The sequence below is a fragment of the Echeneis naucrates genome, chromosome 22 (assembly GCF_900963305.1).
Source record: "Echeneis naucrates chromosome 22, fEcheNa1.1, whole genome shotgun sequence".
Taxonomy (NCBI): domain Eukaryota; kingdom Metazoa; phylum Chordata; class Actinopteri; order Carangiformes; family Echeneidae; genus Echeneis; species Echeneis naucrates.
In genome coordinates this window covers 18374663-18393511 of record NC_042532.1, presented here as the reverse complement: position 1 = coordinate 18393511, position 18849 = coordinate 18374663, and the positions used below count along the sequence as shown (strand labels likewise).

The window sequence follows — 18849 nt, the reverse complement described above, 5'->3', positions numbered from 1 at the left end:
ACCAAAGCTGCATTCAAGAGCCACGCTGTTTAAAGGTTCGACTGTGAGGCAGCTGTGCTTTAACGCGTCCGTGATGTGATCGTGTTTTCTGAACGCAGCCCAGATGTTTCTGCTGCGTTTCCTGTGACAACCTTGGACTTTTAAGATAGCGTACGAGCAGTTTGTAGGTTATTTAATGAATTTAGTAGTTTATTCCAGCGCTGTAAATAGATATCTTCATGGCGTAATCAACCTTGAACAAGGACAGGCTGAAATCCTGCACACCGGATATCGCATGGACAGAGTGAGTGGAGCATTTGGGAACAGATTATGTATTTAAGATTGTTTAACATGTGGCTACTCAATAACAGGTGAATTGAACTGCATCCCTTAATTGAATAACTTACTCAACAGTAAATCAAAAGTGAGAACAGCCAGTCTTCTTGATTAGAGTTGAATTAGTCAAGTAGCACAACTGCAACAGATTTATAGTTGCATCAGTTTTTTAAGCAAATAGATTGATGGATTGGTAAATAATAAACATTATCCATATAATGCTGTCTTCATTGCTTGTAATTGGGATTAATTGAACATCTGGAAAGTATCCTTATATAAATTGTTATGGCTGTATTGATTTAAAAAGCCAATGCAGTGGGTCCACCAGACCCACGAACATGTCCAGTGTAACAAAAGTATGAACGTCCCATAAGGGTTAAGAAGTGAATCCTTCATCTTGATTTTTTTTTTTTTTTTCCCCCCAAATAAACTTTAATCTGATTATTGATTGCGATCCTGCAACTCAAGCATGATGACACCACTTTCCTATCTGATGTATTCCAGCTGTGAATCGTCCAGATCAGCACAGATATGTCTCTGCAGAAGATCACACGACTCTCCTCATTACGGCTGCTGAGCTCCATCCCCCACCAGCAGCTGCTCCTCCCTTCCATCGGCCCTCTCACTGCGTCCAGCCGAGCTGTCATCCAGGGCGAATACAGACGGCCAGGCCAGCCCAAAGAGGACAAGTTCCCATGGCAGAAGATCAAGCTTGACTTCAGGAAGGGTTTGGAAGGAATGAAGAAGCATTTCACACTGCTGAAAACTGAATTTACTGACCGTTGGGTCGGCCCAGAGGGCAAACCCCTTATTGAGCACATGCTGGAGCAGAACAGAGTGTTGTGGGAGTTCAGAGGTCCAGAGAGCCTGGAGCAGTGGACAGTGTCCTCGGATCGAGAGATTGGAGGCCAAAGTGAAGTTTACTTGAAGCTTGGCAAAAACAATAGGACCTGTTTTCTGTATGGGACTCTGAACTCAACTCCTCCAAGGGATGGAGAAACGCGTTACAGTGGCTACTGCACCATGCGTTCAAAACAACCACTGGTGAGAACATCTTTTTTTTTTCAAAATCTGGCCCTGGGTAACATTAATGCTACCCTGAGCTTACCCTTATTATTTTCTCTGAACATTTTAAGGAATTAGAAATCTGGTAAATGTAGTTACAGGTTGATTTCATGACTCATATTTCCATTTTTAGCTCAATAACTATGATTCCCCATCAGTAGTTTATTCTTTGCCAATGAAGAGATATAATTGAGCTTTGGAATACCTTGTGAACTTGAATTAAATTCTTGCAGGTGGTGGTTGAATGATATTTATAGCTGCACTAAACTTTTTTGCCTCCTCTAGGCTTCATTTGATAGAAAGATACACTATGATTGGTCCAGTTTCAACACTCTCCATTTGCGTGTTCGTGGGGATGGCCGTCCATGGATGATCAACATCGCAGCAGAGACGTTCTTCTCTCACCAGAAAGATGACATTTACAATTACTTCCTGTTTACCAGAGGAGGACCTTACTGGCAAGACATCAAGGTAGACGTCAAGTTCTGAGCCAAGACTCTCTTAAGAGAAACAAATGCAACTTGGAGAGTTCACCCTTTGGAACAAATCACAGTCTAATATTTGTTTCTTATTTACAGATACCCTTCTCCAAGTTCTTCCTCACACACCGTGGGCGGATACAAGATGATCAGCATCCTCTCTGGCTGGACAAGGTAGAGCTACACAGACATCACACCACATCAAATACATAAACAGATCAGGCTGTAGATGTAGCATCCTAAAACATTTGGTTTCACTATTTTAAAGTTACACCTCTTTGTGTTCAGATTAACACCATCGGATTTACTTTGGGAGATAAAGCTGACGGTCCATTCCAGCTGGAGATCGATTTCATTGGTGTCTGCAAAGACTATGCACACACTGAGGAGTTTGCCTATGAGACTTACAAGAGAAACCCTTAAGTGTGAATGTAACTGCTATCAGTGAGTAAGAGCTCCTCTGATTTAAAAATCATCTTGCAGTGGACAACCAATTACATCTGATCCAGCCTTGACAACAACACAGTGTAGAACTGCACTGTAGTACATTATTAAGACATCTTGTAGTTGTAACATGTTTCATTAACAAATTACTTTCCAAGTGATTTGGTGTCAAACTCAAATATTAAAACACTTTGGAAGACTGTGAAAGCAAATTTAATTGGAGAATGGAGCCAGGAAAATCTTTTACATCAGTTTCTTTCCCAAACAAGTTATTAAAAACTAATCAAATCGTTATGAACAACATACACGTCAAATTACACTAGTCAGAACTTAAAAAGTGCATCAAATCTAAACACTGCAGAGGAGGTTGCTGTAAAAATGACAGATCTTTGTCTACTTTCCTAACTGACTAAAAAAGCAGCAGAAATTAGTGTCAGCTGCAGACAAAATATTTACAAAAGAACAACAGGCTGTACAAACATCTACAACAAATGCAACATTACATCATGACGAGGCCTCTTCGTGCCCCAAGCATATTCTCTTTCTTCTGCTTCCGGCCCTCCATGTGTTTTGCTCTCCTGTCCTCCCTGAGAAAATACAGAAACAAACGTAAGTGACTGATGTAACAGTAATGTTATGAAATAAATCTGAACTTTAGATAGAGATACCTTGTTTGGACTTTGTGTTGTTTATAATTTTTCTGATGTGAGTTTGAGATCAGAGACTTGTTCTCTGCTCCTGTTGTTGTTTCTTTGGTGTCTCCAAAGGGCTTCAGTTTACCTAAAGAATGACAGAAAAACCATTTTGGATTTGTTTGATGCTAAGCTATGTTTCAGTTAAAATGGAAACTAAAAAGCATCTGTACCTTTATGGGGCTTGTAGGTGAGGGGACGAGAGAGACTCGCTTTCAGATCAAAACTCGGCTTCTTTTGTGTTCCTGGCGTTGCAGACATGCTTGTGTTGCCAGCGAAAACGAATGGTCCTTTGGGATAACAGGAAAATGTTAGAAATGACTTAACCATAATGTGTGCAGTATAACTGCATGTAAAAGATGACATGACTTCAAGGCAGTATGGTGTACCAACCTGGGATTTTGGTGGCAGAGAAAGTTGAAGTCTTCATTTTGTTGGGCTTTGGGGTGCTCGAGGTCACACAGGGTGACATGCGTGCTGGTGTCTTCACCAACGACCTCTTGTGCTCATTGCCAAGAGTGGCTTCTGAGAACCTGCACACAAACACACTGGTTGCTATAGTGTCGCAATAACAACGAAACATGAAAGAAACAACAATTCCTCAGTGAACAAGAGTGACTGAAGACGGAAGCTCAGTCTGACAGTGCCACCTTACAAACTGAGAGAAAAGCAGGGGAACTCACCGAACATTGATCCTGCGAGTGGAAAGGACGGTCGGTCTGAAGGTTGCCTCTTCCTTGGCAGCAGGCTTAGTCTGGGGAGGTTTACTTGCAGAGAGTAAAGTGTGTCTGCGTTTGCCATCAGCTGTCTTCGTATTTAGCGGAACAGGACTGAACATGGTGGCACGATTCTGATTTGCCTTCTGTAGAACAGATGCATAGTGATCAGCTTCACTGCACTCCAGTCAACATACTGCAGCTGTACCATACAATAACATGTTACAAACACAATGTAATCGCCACTGCTGGAAGTCTCTCCACCAAAATAACAAAAGACACAGTTTAATAATGATACTCACCACTTTGGTTTTGGGATCTGCTTGCTGCAGTTTAGTTTTGTCTGAAAGCTTCGAAAAAAGAAAAGGGAGGAAATATAAGAATTACACAAAAAACAAGTACATTCACAGTTATTACTTTCAACAAGTCGATAATCGTGAGAAGCTGCTTTATACCTTGAGCTCTTTAACTGCATTTCTGTAGGTCTCAATCTGCTTTGTCTTCCGTTGGACATACGTGTCAATAGACTCCATCTTGTTAAAATGTGCCTCGTGGAGTTTTTTAAAGTCTAGAGAGAATAAAAGTGCACAAAAAATATTTGAATACTGTGGCCTTGCAAGAGAGGACTGAATAGAAGGGAGAAACAGTAACCTAATTAAAACTACTCACTTGGAGTCACAGGCTTCAACATCTGCCTTTTCTTCTCCTGGAGGCCTTGGTGACGAGGGATTTTGCCAGGTTTTACCACTTTTGATGCCTTTTCTAGACACATATGGAAAATAAAGGAAGATAATTCGATCACGATCCATTCATTTCAAAGGTCAACACATCTCTGAAGAAAGACAGTGAAAGACATTTCATTTACCTCCAGAGGGGGTAGCGGTTGAAACAAAGGGACACAAACCTGTATCACTGCTCACTGGTGCCTCATCCTGCTGCTGCACACTGCTGGGCTCAGGCTTCGTAGGAAGTGCAGTTTCAGATTCAGAAGCATCTTTGACAGAAGACACTTTTCTCTTCTTTGCACCTCGAGCCCCACCAGGCACAGTAGATGCCATCTCTTCGGTGACACCCTTAAAAGGAGCAAGTCTTTAATCTTACTGAATACAAGGAATTGATGCTGCAATACATTAGCTGTAGTTCTCACTGTTACATTCACGTCGGGTATGTTGTGATGTGCAGTACCTCTGCAGCTGCTGCAGCATCTGGGATCTTTCTCTTGGTACCGTTTCCTTTGCCTCTGCGTGTGTTCACAAACACAGCAGTGCTGGAAACGTATTCCTTGGACGTCTCATCTGTACTTTCCTCGGCACCGCCTCGTCCTGCATTTTCATCCTCTTGGGCACCAGCTTCATCCGCATCTTGTCCCTGGAGAAGCAACAATGTGAAGATTTTAATTTTGAAGAAGGCTGCTCTTGCGACGAAACCTTCTCGTTGCCATTACTGAGTTACCTGCTCCTCCTCTTTGTTCTCCTCTTGTTCGTAATGCTGCTTGATCAACTTCAGGAGCTTATCGGCCTGTTTTCAAACAAACACGGTCAAATCAATCGACTATATTTGTCTTCTTAACACACACGTGTCAGCGTTAGCTAACAACACACACCCAAGCTAGCTACTATTCACAACCACAAACAGAGACAAATCTAAAACCCGCTGCTCCGGTACCTTCATGTTCGCCTTAAGTCCGAGCTCCTTGGCGAGGCTTCGCAGCTCAGCGTATTTCATGGAGTCCAGATCCATCTTCGGTGTGTTGTTTAATTCCGTTTTGTGCACAGAAAAAGCCAAACTGTTGGTCTGTGTCGGAGCCGCCGGACGGTTAAACCTCCGATTCAAAACACAGCAGCTGCGGCAAGCTGATTGGCTGGGGGGCTGTGACCGGAAATGCGTCACAGCCAATCAGAGCGAGTCTGGCTATACTAACGATCCCCTAACGTTTTAAAATACTATTAGAATAAAATAATTATATTGCTTTATATTTAACAGTATAGCTATGTCAAGAATAAAAATAAAGGGCATTAAAAGAATTTTGTTTTAGCTGCGTGTCTCTGAATGCCCCAGAAGGAGGCAGTATAAGGGCGCGCAAACAGGAAGTGGAGGACGGGACTTCCGGTTTACTGATCTCAGAATTCAAGCTCCGAGGCGGGACAGTCATCGAGCCGGACCCTCGGCAACATTTCAGCAACATGGAGTACGATGACAGCGTCCTCATCCAACGTGTGGACGGGTTAAAGCCGGAGATAGCGGCCACAGGGGGGCAGCTGGCCACTCTCCACTGCGCCCAGTGCTGCACCGTCCTGGGGGACTCCCTGAGCGTGTGCGGGGAGATGAGAAGTCTGGACTCCATCATCTGTTTGAGTGAGCCCACTTCCTCCTCGACTCGAAAACAATTAACCAGGTGTTATTTACGAGTTTTACACACAAACAGATCAGATCACATTCAAAGCTTCGCCTCCCCTCTCTGTTGGGGTTGATGGCTTACGGTGGCCGCGATGCGCCAAACGGAACCCTGCATGAAACGCATTCAAATGGTTAATCATTCTGAATAAAATATACTGTAGATAATATTAGACTATTTAAATAATGGATGGCCCCACTTACCTTAAAGATGATATTTAGTTTTAATTGGTTGTGATGGAGATAACACCGTCATTTCGGGTCGTCTCCATGAAAACTGAGTTATGTTGCATTAGACAGGGATGCAAAAAACGATCATAATAATAAATGAGATAATTTAGCACATTACTTAGATTGTGTTTTGCACAGCTACTGTTCTCTCATTAACTATAAATTGTGATAATGATTGGTGCATTTTAACGATGATGACTAATCACAAGATAATTACAAATCTGCTTCTTTATATTTATATTTAAGAAAGCATGCTGCTTAACTGACAAAATAAGTAAAAGTACAAATTAGTCCTGCGTTTATTAGCTGCAATATGTTCTGTTTGTCTTTCCTCAGAAGTAACCAGTGATGTGCTCATCAGTGATGAAAAGGAGTCTGGTCATAAAGGTGAAATGGCTAATTGGTGAGTAAATGTAGGATTGGTACATTTGACCATTTGATCTATGCTCCTGACTGACAGGTTTCTGTCAGTGTCCTATTTGCTCTAACTGCTCACATTTGCTTTCAGCATCTACAGTACTCTAAAATGTGTTGGCTGCTGTCGTATTGTGGGAAGAGTTATTGACGCAGCTCCGTCACGTTTGGCCACAATTCGCTCCCTGTTTCTTCTCTACAAACCAAACATCAGTTGGTAAGCCCTGCTGTTTCTGCAGAGCACACAAGCATATTGACTTTGTGTGTACAGGTCTACTGCTGTCTGGAGAGGCTGAAATAAACAAGTGCCTTGTGAGTGTTTATCTGTTATGTGAATAGTTTTTTTTCCTATTATTGGATTTGAGATGAAACAGTTTAGAAGGAGATTTACATCCATTCATCATAATTGTATAAAACCATTGTAGGATATATTAACAGGTTTTCGCATTTCTCTGTGCAGTTACGTTCTCAACAGCAGGTCAATGGTGAAAGCATCTGAATTCTCGTTTGCTATGAAGCCCATCAGAGAATACATTAATGAGGTGAGAGAACAAAGTCTAATTTTAATCCAATGATAATGTTAAATACCTAGAACGCCTCATTCTCTGCTCAATTTCACTTATTCTATTTTGATGTACTTGGCACAATCTGGAAATATTTTTTTCTAATAAACACATAATCATGTTTGAAAGAATGCCACGTCCTGAAACCTTGGGGCCAAAACCTGTTAGGCCCAACGTTCCAGCAAATCCAGTTGCCTTGATGTTTGGACAAAGGACAATTGTGTTAAAACTGCCAAACAACAATGATGAATGCAAACTAGAACCCTAACAGTCCCCTCCCGCTTCCTTTTACTGAAAACACTCATTTTCTCTCTCCATTCAACGGCAGGTGAGGCAGCAGTTTGAAGCACAGTTGGATCAGATGTCACGCATTAAGAGCAAGCTGGCTGATTGGAGTGCTAAGACTGTACCACGTTATCGCCAAAACCAGTCCGGAGACTAAATTATGTTGTAGTTTTGTGTTTTCATGTTTTCATTAAAGGTATTTTGGTGTTTGTGTTTGTCCCTGCAGCTGGTACGCTAATCTCTTTTTGCTGATCTAAGAGTCTGGCTCGTAACTAAAGCAAAGTAAAAAGGTAATAGACAGTTTATGCCACAATCTGAGAAAACTATTTTGTTTCCAGCTAATGTTCAGTATTTCATCCATTTTTACTCAACAACATTTTGTTTTCTGGCATCTAACAAGTGTAACTTTCCTGTTATATTAATTAACTTACAGTGTTGACTCTTTGTAAAAATGACCACATGCACAGTGATACTTGTGCTATAACTCCACTCAGCATAAGTAAACATCCACACCCAGTCATCCAGTTGGCACCATGCTGCATTTTATTGCTGAATTTCTGATACAGATTCATTTTTTTTCTTACAAAACCAGACAAGAGGCTCACACATAATAAGCATGCCCACTTTCTCCGTCTGGAGTGCATAGTTTTTACACAGTCCACTTCCTCAGTGGAAAAGTTGATCAACAAAGTAATGTCATTAATCTTCTTACCCAGGCGTTTGTGTTTTCTTTTTTTCATGGAAACAAAGGTTGATCAGTGTTGTTCAGCTGCTCTGTGGCTCTGCTGCCATGGTCACAACAACACTTAAAACTGCTTTTTTGGTGCTGTTTAGTTTGTAAAAACCACAACTGATGATCAAAGCTACTTCAACATGCTTGTTGTGTTGTCAAACGACTGTCCCCAAGCTGTCACCTTGTCACACAACATCTGATATGAACATTTCAATATCCTAATTACACTCATTCACATTACAAAGTTGGATTATTGCATGCAATACAAATCATTCGTTATTCTGCTAAGTCATGCATATTTTTTAAACCCATATATTCATGGTGCTAAACGCCTACTTGCTTATAAATTGTGATTATAAATCCCCACAAAGAGCATTACAGGGTTTTTAGAACACATTATTCAAGACAGGATGGCGATGATGATGGTGCAAGTCAGTACATCGAGAGAAAGTGCTTTTCAACCAAGTGTCAAGTTCGCTCAGTAAGTACTTTGCAGCCACAGAGTCACAAAGGCTATATTTCTAAGGGAAGGGGCGGGGTTTGTGAATGTAAAATGCTACAAGATTTAAAATTTAAAAGCATCTCTCATGTACTGATTGGTTTAGATTACTGTTTTGGTGTTGAAAGAATACAAAGCAGGGAAAATAGTCTCTTAAAAAATAGAAGTAGTTAGTTTGTCAATGATTAGTAATATGCTACAGCAGTCCTTGCACACACCCTGTTCTGCAAGAAGTATCCCAAAACCTTCACAAGTGAGACTGTATTCTAAAACCATAATATACGACTCCCCAAAGGTGACCAAAGATTAGACAGCTACCATAAGCATAAAAGAGAGAGGGGGGGGCTTTTAACACTTACACCCTGGCACTAAACTCATGCATTATTGTAGGTTATTGCTTCTAAAACTAATCAAATACAATTTTATGGATTGAAATATAACGCTCTGAATCTCAAAACTATGAGGTATTATGTACAATATAATGTCATGGTGAGATTTTAATTCTAGGACTAAAACACCACGTTGGATCGCTACCAATTAGATCCAAGACTAGGATTTAAGTTCTACTCTTCATATATTCCCCTAAAAGTTTCTATCATTGTCATGTCTGAGACTTGTCACTTGGGAGCTTTTTGGCTGTCTCTTAATATCTACCTAATTCTTTGGATGCTTGAGAGTGCATGAGTAGATTTTTCAATATCTTGTCTTTTCCTTTTTTTTTTAGGATCCTAAGAATACACAGTACGTGTGTTAGAAAGCACTAACTTATACTGAGAATATACACCTGTAGAAAGCAACTTTACAACTGCATATCCTGATTGTGTCATACATCTGTTGTATTTTAATTACACAACCTAGATAATGCAATAAAGGAGGAGATCTTGCATTAGTCTAAGATTTTAGGGCACAGCTGTATCTAGATGTGGTGTATTCCAAGATTTAGTACGTCACATTAATCTACCACCCTTTAAATTTACTGAAATGGTTTCCACGGTTTTGAGCTCCAGCTTAGTCTAAAAATCAGAATCATTATTCTTCATGAAGCAAGCATCACTACTGGTCATGCATGGCTACTATAATATTGGCACCACAGTCCCGCTAAATAAGCTAATGCACGAGTCTATACATATCTTAATGGAAGACATTGGTGATTTTGTTGCTTTCAAACAACTTGTCACTTGTTTATACAATATACAGTTTGGTCAACAACATGACAGTTAAGATCAAATATTGCACAAATCCCGGTAAATGTGATATTTTCTAGTCGAAATCATATCAAAATGGACAAAGAAAAGTGGAAGAATGAGACCAGGGTTTCCCTTAAAAGGACAAATAAACCATGAAATTGAAGCTGCTGTTTCAGTATTGGTGGTGCTCAACTTATTACGCGTTTTCACAGAACTTCAGGATTATTCAGTCTCCTGGACCAAAAGGAATCAAATGATCACTTCTGTTTCGACTGGCATTATTTAAAAAAATGTCTTGGTTAATCTATATTGTTACAAAACATGAACAGATGAATGACAGCGTTAAGGGGAAAACAACAAAACGAGAGCATCATCAGGAGGAAAACAAACTGAAACTATTTTAAAAGACCAATAACACAACGAGGTCTACACTAGGGGAGGGAAACTGGACTACACTTTCATAATAGAGGACCAACGTTAAACATTTTAAGATGCCAAATTCTTGGGCTGTCTCTGATAAAGTCTCAAGGTGAGGGTTCCACCTGAATTTGGAATTTGCAACTAACCTACAGGCCTGACAAAAGAGAGTATGACATTTGAAATGCTAAAACTGAGAGCATGGAGTAAAAATACAATCCTGTGGCCTTCCTTTAGAAAAGATGGAGAACACTGAGGAACACTGTTCTTCTCTAAGTGGCTGAACTGAAAGTAATTGACACGGTCATCCTGTGCTTATGGGCTGCTTGGTCTTCTCCTATCCACTCGGTGACAACCTTGCTCATTAATCCAAATTCATCCAGAACAAGTCAGAAAAACTGCTGTGGCGCTTGACAATCATTCAGCCTTCCCTTCCTTTCACTGCTGTTGGACTCGTTATGACAATGAGGTAGTCCAAAAAAAAAAAAAATAAAAAAAATAACAAACCACACACCCTAATGAGTCTAATTTAATCACAAGCCTCGATCTTTGCTACAGTATCGTCTGTCTTTGCTTGCTTCCCAAACAGGAGCAGCTTGTTTGTTCATTATCAAGCTTTGACAAAAATAAACCGAACCTAAATCTGACTGAAAATGCCAAAAACATTGTGGCTTCCTGACAAACATCAGCCAGTGCCAGGCTACATGTAGACATAGTCAGACTGCGTGTGATGGAAATCAGACTACCTGAAATCTTGCAAAATGTCCTGATTGATGATCATACTGCAGAAACAGGCCGGGGAAAGAGCGCTCCAGCAGCAGCAGCAGCAGCAGCAGGAAGGAGGACACCTGCGTCCCCAAACCCCAAAAGAGGTCATCTTCCGTCTGACTCTCCATTCTTTACCTCCACAGGTCTGCATGCAGCTGGGAGTCACCCCACCGGCAGAAAAGAGTTCCTCCAGGCTGGCCTTCAGCAGGTGCCATGACTGGAAAACTCATCCTGGAACCAAAAGGCACATGTCACCTGTCTATGACCCAACAGCTCCCATTTAAATTTGACCATATGATGGAAATGTCTTGGAACATAAAGATGAAAAAAACAACAGTGTTTCTGTCCATGAACTCATCTCCCTGCTGATCCGGACACACACACACACACACACATGGACAGTGTAAATAACAAATCCACATTCAAAGCTCGGGCTTCCAGCTAAGGCAGAGTTGTCTTGGCTCACAGATACAGACCAGTAACCGACACAGCACTGACCTTGGTGTGAGTTGGTGGAAATGGTGCAGAGACATTCCGGCCGTAAACAAAAGCCGGCGGCGTCTTCCTCCAGCGAGGCTTCTCCGGGGCTCCGGGCCGGACCGAGCCGGGCCGGGCCGGGCCGGCACCGGTGTGGAAAAGAGCAAGCCAGCAGCCGTCGGTGTGCCCGTCCCTCTGCTCTCCTCCGTCGGCCCGGGGAGGACAGAAGAAGGTCCCCGCTCCGCTCACCCTCCGCTCAGCGCCATTTTCGCTCTCATACTACGAGCCCACGGAGCTCTGTGATTGGGCCAGAGAGCTGTCAATCAAGGTGAGCGACCCGCCCCGGAAGTAGCGCTTAGTCCTCTCTCCCAGCGGCCATCGCTCAAACAGACCGCTCGGAATAATTAATATCTAATTAAAAATAAAGTTAAAATATAAATAAATAAGTTATGTCAAAGGGCCCCTCAGTTTTTATGAAGTTAACGATGGAAATTGTTTGAAAATTTCAAACAGCCCAAATTCATTTCTTTGAATTTAAGTATGAACATCTTTGAATGGATGAATCAAAGCTGTTGTATTATTTGGCATTAAACCCTGAATGTGTATCTGAAATGTGGTGTATTAAGTAAAAGGCAACTGCAATTTAACAATTCATCAACTGGAATAAACCAAAAAAAAAAAAAAAAAAGTGATGTAACAAAACATTAAACCGGCTTATCAGGCTGAAATAACTTCCCAATGAAAGGCACAAAGAAAGCATGGCACTTATTTTATTCAAATAAATTCATGAATCACTTTGATAACACCTAGACCAACATCAGATGCTATTTTGAATTAGATTGGTAATCACATCATGATTGATAAAATGGTTGATCTTAATTTCCTGCACTTTCCTCACTTTAGTGTTGGAAGGTTTTTGCCTTGTGATTTTAGAAATTCACATTAAAGAGTAAAGGGCCAGACATTTCCACTCCACTTTGTGCACACCGGCTTGTGCAGAAAACATACATCGATTCATTTGAGTCACTGTAAGTATATGGGGCTAATCAATGGCAAAAGAAATTGCACGATAAATATAGAGCAGTGCATTAAACATTTTTCTTTACTGTACCACAGAGAGGGCTATCACTGTACATAAACAGAAGCATAGCACATTACAGTGGCCTTATCGGGGCTCGGTCTACAGACGAACTGGTCCAGCACAAAGCCTGGCACTGTCACTCAGCGCTCATATTAAGTCCCAATCAGGGGTAAATCAGGTTTGAAGCTATTCCATCTTAAAAATCTATTATTTTTACATTTCAGATCAGGTGTGAGGGAAGACTTGAATCTCACCCAAAGACACGGCAGCTTACTACAATTTTAGTTGTAAATGAATAAGTAGTTCATTAAATAAAACATTATAAACACAATGACTAAGCATTGGCTCAACCAGGCCCCAGATGGTTACCAGATTTGAAAGAAGGTCAGAATTGCTTTGGTTTAGTCCAACAAGTAACAATCGATTGGCGGGAGCATGTGAAAAACACACAAACATGGCCACTGGTTCTTGTTGACTGCTGAGATAATAACTTACATAGGAGAACTGATGCCATGGCACTTCAGTGAGTATAACACAAAAATTTGTAGAGCAGGTCCTCTTTGCTTGGAGAGAAAAACCTAGAGCTGAGTGATCTGACTTGCTCTGCCACAAGTTAAAGAAATGGAGTCATGTTAGCATTAAAAACACTGTCTGTTTTGAAATGGAAACACACATCTTACAAGTTTTGTTTTGAACTATTGCATATCTGCCTTATCATACTGTGCTATTTGTGTGAAAAGTAGAACAGCAGTGGTACCAACTGTTATTCTCTACAGGTTTTCTAATAAATAATGTACCAGAACTCGGATATACATTGTGACATTGTATAAAACAACTCAAGGCACACAACTGTGTCTTCCCTTTGTTTACAGAGCAGTGCAAAGGCAGAAACTCAGGATCTATGACCTTATCTACGTGATGCTTGGTCTGACAGTGTGTACTCATAGTGTGGGCCACCGTAGCCTGCAGAGAAGCTGGATGAGGTTGTGTCCCAACATCAACTGACATGTTTAAGCTCCACTCAAAGTTTCAAAAGAAAAAGAAAAAGGAAAAAAAAAAAAAAAAGAAACTTAGTGCAGAAACCGAATGCTCATTTTCTGTTCCACATCCACCTTCTCCAAGACCTGCAGAAAGAATCAAAATAGAACAGAAGTAATTTAGATATTCATAAATAAAGGTTTGAAGCTGAGGCCCTGAAATGTTTAACAGGCACAACGTGACAATGTGACATCTAGAAAAACGTATGAGGTGAATATTAACCCAAAAACTCAGACCATGAAATCTGCCCTTTGGAAACCGGAGTTTGAATTAACTCACAGAAATTCATTCTGGGTAGCTAACTATGATACACGTGCTTGGTGCACAGGGAATACAATTCTTTCCTGGGGCGGTCTCAGAGTTTCAGACTCACTATATTTCATCATCCCTGGTCTCTGCTTTGAGTCCCACTAAGGCCTCCAATGCTAAAAAGGTACAGTGTTTGCTTGTGGTGGGCAGAGCTTCATTGAAAAACAGCCTAGTCTTTAGTTTATCACAAATACAGCAGAATTTCTGTTTAGAGGTAAAGAGTAGAATGATAAAGTACACATAAGAGCTGTATGTGGGCAGTGAGAGATGCCTTCTGACCACAGAACTTGCCTTGATGAATTCATTGAAGGAAATGGAGTTATCTCCATTTGTATCAGCCTCCTGGATGGTCCTGTCAGCAATGCTGCCAAGCTGTTCATCTGAAATATTTACACCAACCATCATCCTTAAGACCTGTGAAGAATGCAGAAAAGGCCACTTACAGTTAATGAGTACCTGTGGACTCAGTTCATGGTAAAGACCATTCATGACGTTTGCCCAACAATATGTTGAATTGTTCTGAAAACAATATTAAACTCTGGGTATTTAAATAACTACACAGGATAATTAGTAGTTATTTCAGTCAAATGGTGAACAAACAGCTGCTGCACATTACAGCAGGAATTACCTGATGAGAAATAACAGTGAAAACATATTTTCCAAAACAAAGGAAAACAAACATTACGCCGAGCTGCACATCTCGAGTCCTACAGGCTCCTTTATCACATGAAGCTTCCAGAAATGTTTTGCGCAAAACAAGAGATCTGTCTGAGTCATTTAACCCAGAGCTTAGAGCAATTACAGCTCACACAATGTCACTGAAACCGAGGTGGCTTCACAGAAGGACAACAAATAGCATGGAAGGAGAGCAGATGAAGACAAAATACAGGATATTACACCGTCTGGGAAAAATTAACCTGTGGTTAAGGAGTAATATCACATCATTATCAACAAAAGGGCAAAGTCTTATTATTGACATCAAAATCCTTATCTCTGTGGAGCAATTACAAATAAATATTGCAAAATAGCATTTGTTACTTTGTTATACAAAAAAATAAAGAGCCTTTCCTTGCAGAATTACTAATGAACTTCCATGAAGAAAGGAAATGACATCTTTAAAATCTAATTAGTCACCATCTTGTTGATGTACTTATTGTGTGAAACAGCCGTTTCTGCAAACTGTGCTGTGACTCAGCATCTCATTTACATGACAAACTCACCTGCAGCAGCTCATCCCGAGAGATTTTGTCATCTCTGTCGAGGTCATACAGACGAAAAGCAACTGGAAAAATAGAAAAATGCAAGTCATGAGTGATACAGTTTCCACTGAAATCCCCTGAATACTGATGTGATCTGTTCACCAGCTCCACCCAGACACGCCTGTGTGACCGAGCTCCACACTCACAAAGCAGTTTGTTCGTCCTGCTGTTAAGTGGCTCACTGGTTGTGGCGTTCTTGTTCTTCTCGTTGTCCTCAATTGGTCTGAAGTGAGCCAAAGTACGCATGAAGCCCCTGAAGTTTACCTGGTCCTCTCTAACAACCACAGACAAAGAAAGAAGGAAAAAAATAAAACCACACAGAATTTACTGTATCTTTCTGGATGTGGAATACACACACAAAACAACATCTCACTGATTCTTTTGTGCCGCTCAAGTTACCATTATGCTCTATTTCAACATTACCTGTGAGGGAAACAATGAAAATTCAAACATGTTGTAATCTAACACCACTTTACCAAGTCCAACACTTTCCACTGCCATTCTCCAGTTCCTCTGAAGCAACCAAACCAAAACCAGAGCAACAAGAACACATCTGAAAGCATTAAAAACATGGCTAAAATTAAAACGCCTACACATCTAACTTTTTGGGAGCTTAATGATACATCTGCAAACATCTGGTTTTCAGCTTCCAGACTGATAAAACAGCCAAACAGCTGCCAAATATACATTCAGAACCTGCGGTGCACAAAAACCCAACTTGAACTGGCAGAAGCGACTGAGCTTCTTGAGTCTGCATTCAAGTAGCCGCAAGTGAAAAGCATACTGATTTGGTACAGCTTTGTGGTAGCTGTGACTCAAACATAACCTGCGCAAAACAAGATCCCTAAAGGACCGCAAACCAACAACAGGGAAGACTCACCCTTCAGGAAAGAAAGCATTGATGATTCTGTCTCCCAGGGGATTAATGGCCAACTCTGGGATCCTCTGGAAATCCTCTCGACTGCAGACATCAGCAGATATAATGACAGAGTGAAAATACAACAATATAGTTTAAGACTGGACATTAAAGTAAGACATCTTTAAAGCGACTCTTAAAAAAAGGTATAACACAGGAAATCTCCTCATCATTATTTAAAATCATACTTCACTGACTGACAATACAACAGAAATGAATTAATTGAAGGGCAAAAGGGCTTAATTTAAATCTTCATCATTTGTCTTAGAAAATATATCTCATTTAAATCTTGAAATTGCAAACGTTTCTTGGCCCATCGGTGGGGCAGGAAGTGTTCCTACTGATATACATTTTAAGTGTGATTGTTGTGGCAACTACTGGATGGTAAGAAAGTCACCTTGGACATGAATGAGGCTGTTCCTGACAGTTTGCTGTGGATTAAAACACTGGACCAAGAACACATGAAGCCACAAACTTGTTATGTGTAAACATGACATCTTGGAAAAGAGTTCCATGAAATGGAGCACTCATTTCCTGTCTACCAGAAACTGACCTGTTTTCAGAAACGGGTTCTCTTGACGAAACCAAAGAGCTGTGTTTTAATGATTACCTATTTCATCAGCTATTGCTTATTCTGTCCAGAAATCTTAACTAGTTAATCACACTGAGTTCTTTAAGACTCACTGTAAGACCAATTTGAGGCCAAATCCAAATTCGAACAATGTATTTACAATAAAGATTATTAAATACATTAAAATTATTTTTATATTTCTCTTGCTAATTCTTGTCTTTTTATTCTGTTATCGAGTGCTTCTGTTACTTGAGTACAGTATGTTTTACAAATATGCATTTTAAACCAATGTAAACCACAATTGTGGTCATATTCCTCCTTACCTAAGGGTGCCATTTTCACCTTTATCCAGGCTGGTGAAGCGGCTGTACAGACGAGTTATTTGACTGTGGGAAACTGTGAAAAAAACAGCAGAGAGGCAGAAATGACCGGACACTTTTCACCTTATTCTGGACTACCAAAAGTAACACACATGTCCACAGGTTCTTGGTGAACTATAAGCCACAGTGATGGAGGAGAAACTCAAACACCAACGCATTAAGACTAAATGACCCCATTTATTCAATTATATTGTAATTTCGAGGCAACTGGTTGAGCTGGTGTTGAGTTGTGTTGCCTTAGATGTCTGCTGTTAATCAATTATTAATTATCAACGAGAATAATTAAAATAAAATTTAATTAAATTAAAATAGTTACAAAAAAGGACTAAATGATAATGTTAATTTTTTTAGACTAAGGTATTTTTAAGGAGATTCCTGGATGCCCAATCACCGAGTAACCAAATAAACTGTCAGCTGAGTGTGTGAGGAGGACTGATTAAATCTGATATGTAGCACTAACTAATGGAAACACACAACCAAAGCCATTACTGCAAGTCCCTTTTTCGTGATGTGGAAATCTTGGACAGGCAGCTAAACGGTAATGAATGACAACGTTAAAGCACACAGCCGGTCTGACAGGGGATTTAACCGGAGCCTCCTCCACTTACAGCCGGTCTCCTTCTTAATTTCTTCAATTTCCTCTTCTCTGAGTAACGTGGAGGCCCTGGATCCCATGATGAAGGGGGTTTAAACCGAACTGAGCCCTTCTTCTTTGCGCAACCTCGACCGGGACGGACGTTAAAAAGTTAGCAAAGAGGCTAACCGAGCGAGCTAACGTCCAGCCTTGTGTTTTATCGCGATGTTTAAAAAACAAAAAAAACAAAACAAAAAAAGGACAACACGGTGAAACGCAGCTGTTCTGTGTCCGAAGGTGGGTGGTGTTTCTGTTTTATTAACGCCTTTGCTGTGCTCCTGCCGTGTTTACATGTCACCGAGGATGGAGTCACCCCGGATGTCTTCCTGCTTTAACAACGGAGGGGGCGGGGCCTCGGCCAGGCCGTCCGCCTCCCTGCCAGGACCGGCCCCCGCCACCATTTAGGTAGCCGTTTCCTGCCTGCTCAAAAATTCTAAAATAACGTTTTAAAATAACAAACTAAACAAAGAAACTTTGATATTTATTTAAACTTAAATCTAGACGGCAACTAACTGAAATGCGATTTATCTTCAGTCAGGCTTTCGACAAAAGAGACCATTTCTGATGTTTGGCATTGTTTAGTAATCCAAAACAATGTCATGAGTTGATATAATGTTATGATATAAATCAAAGAATATATATATTAATATCGACAAATAAAGCTGCATGTCTGTCTTTCTCTTCTTCAAAAATTAGCAATCAAGCCTGATGATGGCACCAAAGCAAAAGTGAGCAAGTCATCTAAGATATTACAATTGTTCATGCCTTTAGCGCCATCATCAGGTCAAATTTTCTTTCATAATTAACCCAATACTTAGGTGCTAAATATGCTTAGTAGAAGTGTAATAACAAAAAAAAAATAAAAAAATAAAAAAATAAAATAAAATCACAGAAATCCTGATAAAGCCGAAACAGGATTGTCAGCAGACTGAACACTTCAAAATTGATGAATAAATCAGACAGCATACAAAACTTGTGAAGA

General features: G+C 40.5%; 4 protein-coding genes across 4 annotated transcripts; 2 read left to right on the top strand and 2 right to left on the bottom strand.

The window, feature by feature from the left end:
- The first annotated feature begins 29 nt into the window (after positions 1–29).
- ndufaf1 (NADH:ubiquinone oxidoreductase complex assembly factor 1) lies at positions 30–3743 on the top strand. The gene is made up of 5 exons (XM_029493414.1): positions 30–283; positions 820–1359; positions 1666–1851; positions 1959–2033; positions 2148–3743. Exons 2-5 carry the CDS (start codon positions 847–849, stop codon positions 2280–2282), a joined length of 909 nt encoding a protein of 302 aa, XP_029349274.1. The 5' UTR covers positions 30–283; positions 820–846; the 3' UTR covers positions 2283–3743.
- nusap1 (nucleolar and spindle associated protein 1) lies at positions 2507–5538 on the bottom strand. Its single transcript, XM_029493401.1, has 12 exons — positions 5377–5538; positions 5164–5229; positions 4897–5079; positions 4616–4784; positions 4381–4473; positions 4167–4279; positions 4014–4061; positions 3679–3857; positions 3389–3528; positions 3169–3285; positions 2972–3083; positions 2507–2890 (listed from the first exon to the last, which is right to left on the bottom strand). The coding sequence occupies exons 1-12, from the start codon at positions 5449–5451 to the stop codon at positions 2803–2805; spliced, it is 1383 nt and encodes a 460-aa protein (XP_029349261.1). The 5' UTR covers positions 5452–5538; the 3' UTR covers positions 2507–2802.
- oip5 (opa interacting protein 5) lies at positions 5435–8791 on the top strand. Its single transcript, XM_029493424.1, has 5 exons — positions 5435–6066; positions 6673–6739; positions 6845–6967; positions 7211–7292; positions 7642–8791. Exons 1-5 carry the CDS (start codon positions 5895–5897, stop codon positions 7753–7755), a joined length of 558 nt encoding a protein of 185 aa, XP_029349284.1. The 5' UTR covers positions 5435–5894; the 3' UTR covers positions 7756–8791.
- Positions 8792–12431: 3640 nt separating this feature from the next.
- chp1 (calcineurin-like EF-hand protein 1) lies at positions 12432–18185 on the bottom strand. The gene is made up of 7 exons (XM_029493423.1): positions 17842–18185; positions 17177–17249; positions 16247–16327; positions 15513–15640; positions 15328–15389; positions 14399–14521; positions 12432–13884 (listed from the first exon to the last, which is right to left on the bottom strand). The coding sequence occupies exons 1-7, from the start codon at positions 17906–17908 to the stop codon at positions 13831–13833; spliced, it is 588 nt and encodes a 195-aa protein (XP_029349283.1). The 5' UTR covers positions 17909–18185; the 3' UTR covers positions 12432–13830.
- Positions 18186–18849: the final 664 nt, after the last annotated feature.